General features: G+C 50.5%; 1 protein-coding gene across 1 annotated transcript in view; it reads left to right on the top strand.

The window, feature by feature from the left end:
* The window catches only part of IRF8 (interferon regulatory factor 8), a 9819-nt gene extending 6267 nt beyond the window's left edge, over nucleotides 1–3552 (top strand). The window contains exon 9 of the mRNA XM_008638827.2: nucleotides 3381–3552. Within this exon, the coding sequence (XP_008637049.1) occupies nucleotides 3381–3552 (172 nt within the window). The remainder of the gene's footprint in view (nucleotides 1–3380) is intronic.
* The last annotated feature ends 1220 nt before the right edge of the window (nucleotides 3553–4772 follow it).

Below are 4772 nucleotides of genomic sequence, written 5' to 3' on the forward strand. Positions count from 1 at the left end.
TGTGTCCTGTGAGTGCCAAAACTCCTTTTTTTTTTTTTTTTTTTAATTTTTTTTTTTTTTGAAAGTTGGGTTTTGTTTCTTTGCTATTTCCAGTGCAGAGTCTGTATAAATCCAGTGGTGGAAATTGCCGTGAGCAAATAGGTTGGATGTTCAGTGCCTGCAAACAATCTATGATAAAAATGACTTTTCTAGTCCCAGGACTGTCTGTAGCTCACACCTGGGGGACCAGGGAGCATCCAAGCTGTGCAGGGAGGTCAGGGCTGGCTTTGCTTTGTGTTGCCTTTGTTAATGGCCAGTCAAGCAGAACCAAAAATCAGCAGCTCTAAGCACCTGCCCCAACAATCTGCAACTCAGACCTTGCTGAGAGCAGCAACTTGATAGGAGGTGACTCTTGAAAAGCCTTAGAATGCTCAAATTTAGGAAATTCCATCCAGGAATCAGCTTTCCCCCTTCAAAGAGTCCTGCTGGTGGAAGGCAGGGTGTGCCTCCCAAAGAGAACTCCTGAGATTCCTCTTTATTTTTGCTGTGAGATTTATGCGTTTCTCTTTCGTGCCAAAGTGGATTGCAATTTGGAAACCGATGCAGAGGTTCTATGTGTAAATACTGACTATGAGAACTTAGGAATCCTCATTTTTCCTGACCGGAGCCAGAGTTTATATAAACACAGAGAATTTTAATTTTTCAAGATTGCAGCATAGTGTGAATAGCTTGGCTTCACCCTCCCCAACACACGTGTGGGGCTCTCCCAAGCGTGTCCAGGCAGCGTCATCCATGTGTAAATCCTCGTTTTCACAGCTTCTGAGTGTGCCCCCAGCTCTGGGGAGCTGCTGGTGCCTCCCAAAGCAGGGCTGCACATGTGTGCGTGCCACCAAAGCTGCCTATTTATTGTATGCCTGAGGTTTATTAATTTTTTGGGGGGTAAATTTTTATATCTCCCTGCAATTAAAGTGCTATATTTTGTATTTCTCTTGTGATGTGGTTTTTGGGGGCGTTGAGTGGGGTCTCAAAGCTGGTGGGGTGAGTCTGGGATCTCTGACTTTCCCTAATTTGGTTTTACCTGTGGTGGCGTCTGTGTTAAGCCTCTGTCACCTCTTTCCTCTTCCACAACTTCCTGGATTCCATCCCCAGGCAAGAAAGAAGAGTCAAAATGCAGTAATGTGATGGAGGGAGGGAAATGGGATCGCTTGGAGATCCTTCATTCCAGAGAGGAGGAGGATGTGTCCCTGCTCTTCTGCTGCAGCACTGAGCTGGGTGTGAAGCTTCAAGGTTATGGGATTGGGGCAGGTTTTTATGGTTGTGCCCAAAGGCTTCCTCTTTTCCTTTTCCCATGGGAAGTGGGAGCGTTTCCCCTGTGTCCTCTCATGGTGCAATCGCAGCTGGCAGCCAGGTGCCTCCCTCATTCCCTGTTACTCCTTCATGGGCAGGAGAACTGGAAAGAAAAGGTAAACCTTGCGGGTTGAGAGCAGTTAAATCATAGCTGGATGAAATTCTTTGGGAAGAAATTCTTCCCTGTGAGGGTGCTGAAGCCCAGGCACAGCTGTGGCTGCCCAGTTCCTGGAAATATTCAAGGCAAGGTTTGGTGGTGCTTGGAGCAACCTGGGATAGTGGAAGGTGTCCCTGCCCATGGCAGGGGGTGGGATGAGATGAGTTTTGAGGTCCTTTCCAACCCAAACCATTCCAGGATTCTAATTACAAAAAAAAAAAAAAAGTAAAATATAATAATTGCAACGAAAAGGAAAGGGGAATAAGAGCCAAGGGAAGCAAGCAATGCACAATGCCATTGTGAGAAGAATTGCCCTACTGAGAAGAGCATGACCTCTATCCCAGCAGAAACCAGGACATTTCTCCATCCAGGGAGATTGTCTAGGGCGAGATGGGAGAGCCAGCTTGAACTCTGTGATCAAACATGAGGATTAAGGGAATTCCTGAATCCCTGCCCCAGCCCTGCTGGTGCGATGCTCGTGCCCTTGTGTGCATCCCCTGCAGGTGTTACAGCACCTGGACTTGGTGCTTGTGACAGGAGCTGGCTGCAGACCAAGGTTTTTTAGGATGCACAAGGATCCTAAAGGCAAAGGAGACCCCAACTCTTGTACCTCCCGTGGGATGCTGTCGCTGAGGTGGGGATGGCACCTGTGGGTGCACTGTGAGCACTGCTCAGCCTTTCTCTGCTCTTCCTGAGGAGCCCACGGGCTTTAACCCTGCTCCGGCCCTCGCTGCTCCCTCAGAGGGTGGGGAAGCCTCACCTCCGGTGGTGCCTGGCAGGGCAGAGGTGGGAGTGATGCCTTCTTGGGATGACCTGAAAGCAGAGGCCAGACCCAATTAAGAGAATGAGAAGCAGTTATATTTATTGAAGGACCTTCAGGTACATTCAGGGCAGCTGAAGCCCCACCCCAGAGGCTACACCCAAAAATGGACAACGGCTCTCTGGTTTTCATACTTTTATAAGTTTGGTCCATTTGCATATTGGGGGTTAATCCTCCAATTACAGCTCCAGGTAATGAAGTGATTCACCCCAAATTTGCTTTGCCCCCCCCACCTCCCTTTTGTTTACATTTCTTGGGGCCTGAGGCAGTGAGGTGTCCTTGATTCGCAGGCCTGGAGAGGAATTGTTTCGTCTGGCCAAGATGGGAGACCAGCAGCTCACACTGTAGATGGACTTTAGAGTAAAGTTTGGAATAAAGAATTGTAGATGGAGTTTGGAGTAAAGAATTGCAGGATCACAAATACATGAAAAATAGAAAAGCTGAAACCCTGAGGCAGCGGGAGCGAGGCACCTGCTGTGGGCTGTGCTGGAACAACACGTGAAACCCACCACGGCCTGGGACACCAGAAACCCCACTCGTGGTTTCCCCAGATGTGCAGGGCCAAGTCCTTCCTCGGAAACCACCACCTTGTGCTCGCCTGGAGCCACCTGCTCCTACCCAGGGCTCTTTCAATTTCCACCCCAGACCGCGGAAGAGCCGCGGGGAGCTGAGGTGCCTTTTATTGCACTGGTTATTTTTAGTGTTGTCTTTGTGTGTCAGAGCTCAGGGCTCGGTTTGGGACCTTAACCAGCAGCATGGATTCCATCCCAAACAGATTCCAGGAGGAAATACCTGGTGGCTGAGGAGGGACTGGGAAAGGAGACAGTGGGGTGCAAGAAGGATAATGGGGTGGGCATATGACAGTGGGCAGGGGGCCACTTTTTGCTCAGGTAGGGCTTGCAGAACTGTTGGGCTTAGGTTTAATGCCTGGTCTAAGCTGGATTTCCCCATCCTGAAATCCATCACGAGGCATCCTCCGAGGCTGACGTTCCAGAGCAGATTTCGAGGTGACTGCATTGATTTCACACAAGGGAACTCTGGCCCAGAGTCACGGTGGCCTTTGTGAAATTCCCGCAGGACATGCACTGCCATCCCCATCTGGGAAGGTCGTGGTGTCTGGAAGTGCCCCAATCCAGAGGCAGTGCCCTCATTCTGGGCACCCAACCCTGCACCTCGCCCGGCCCTTGGCAGCTCCAGGGAGCTGCTGGTGCAGCTGTGCCCTGTCTCGGTGGTTTTGGGCGACTGGTGACTCAAATACTTTCGTTGGTTTCTGTTCATTTGGGTTCCTCTCTGTTACCTCCCTGAAGTGAAACCTCAGTGCCGGTGTCGGCTCCTCTCCGTCAGTGCCTCATCCGCTGCCAAGTCCCAAAAGTGGCCCAAGTTTTTGTCTGAGGACCCTGTCCCCCAAACCCTGGGGATGGTTTATCCCCTGCATCCCCTCCACTGAATGATCCTCGTGGTGTAGCAGGATCGTGGAGCATAAAGGAGAAGCTCTGTCCGCCCTCCCCAAAATTCTTGCTGCTTGTTTTGGTGGTTTCTCACACTTTGAGTCAGAGCAGCTTGATGTCAAGATATTTCCTTGCTTCCCAGGAAGGCCAAACCAGGTAGCGGGTCCTGCTGTTCCTCTGGAGAGGGCTGCAATCCTGTGGGAATGGGACAGGAATTTCTGGGAGATGCCCAGGCTGAACTCCTGCCTTTAGGAGCAGAAAGTTCCACGGGGGAAGGAGAGCAGAGCTTGATTTCCACGAAGGAAACCTTCACTTGCAGGAGATACAGGGTTCCCTCAAGAATATTTGGGAAGGAGCCCCGTGCTTACCAAATCCTCCTAACATCTGCCAGAGAAGGGTGGACTGGGGCAGGCAATTTGGGGGAATTTTCTACAATTTTCCAACATAAAGACACCTACTCCATGGTGGACACGGGAACACTTTGATTTCTGGGTGCTGTGAAGGATTTGATCAACGCTTCAGCCCCTCGATGTTTCGTTCACTGACTTGGGGATGTTATTTAGGTTCAAAGCCAACCTTTCTCCTGAGATTTGTGGTTGGGCCTCTGGGAAGCGTTTTCCTTGGGAGAAAATGAGCTGGGTTCTGTCCTGGGTTGTATTAGTTTCGTTTATCACATGTTTCTGGAGTTTCCCAGGAAATGCTGCTCACCAAACGCCAGAAGCACCACTGCAGGTGGCTTCAGAAGAAGAATTCAGTGTCCATGAGGACAACCCAACCCTCCCACGTGCCTGAAACCCAGTGTGAGAAGTTTCCTAATGCTAAATCTGTGTGGAGAACAGGTTTGATGGGCTGGGGAGGAGGAAGACGAGGTTTGTTCCACCTAAATCCTGAGATTTAGCCCAACTCAGCCTGGAGAAAGAGGAAAAGCTCTGCAGGCACCTCCATCCACTGCTCTGCAACCACAAGTCAGTGGCAGGTCCCGGCTCACAGTTGAACTGCTCGGGAATCCAAGACCCAGCAG

The sequence above is a fragment of the Corvus brachyrhynchos genome, unplaced genomic scaffold (assembly GCF_000691975.1).
Source record: "Corvus brachyrhynchos isolate BGI_N302 unplaced genomic scaffold, ASM69197v1 scaffold26, whole genome shotgun sequence".
In the NCBI taxonomy this organism is placed as follows: domain Eukaryota; kingdom Metazoa; phylum Chordata; class Aves; order Passeriformes; family Corvidae; genus Corvus; species Corvus brachyrhynchos.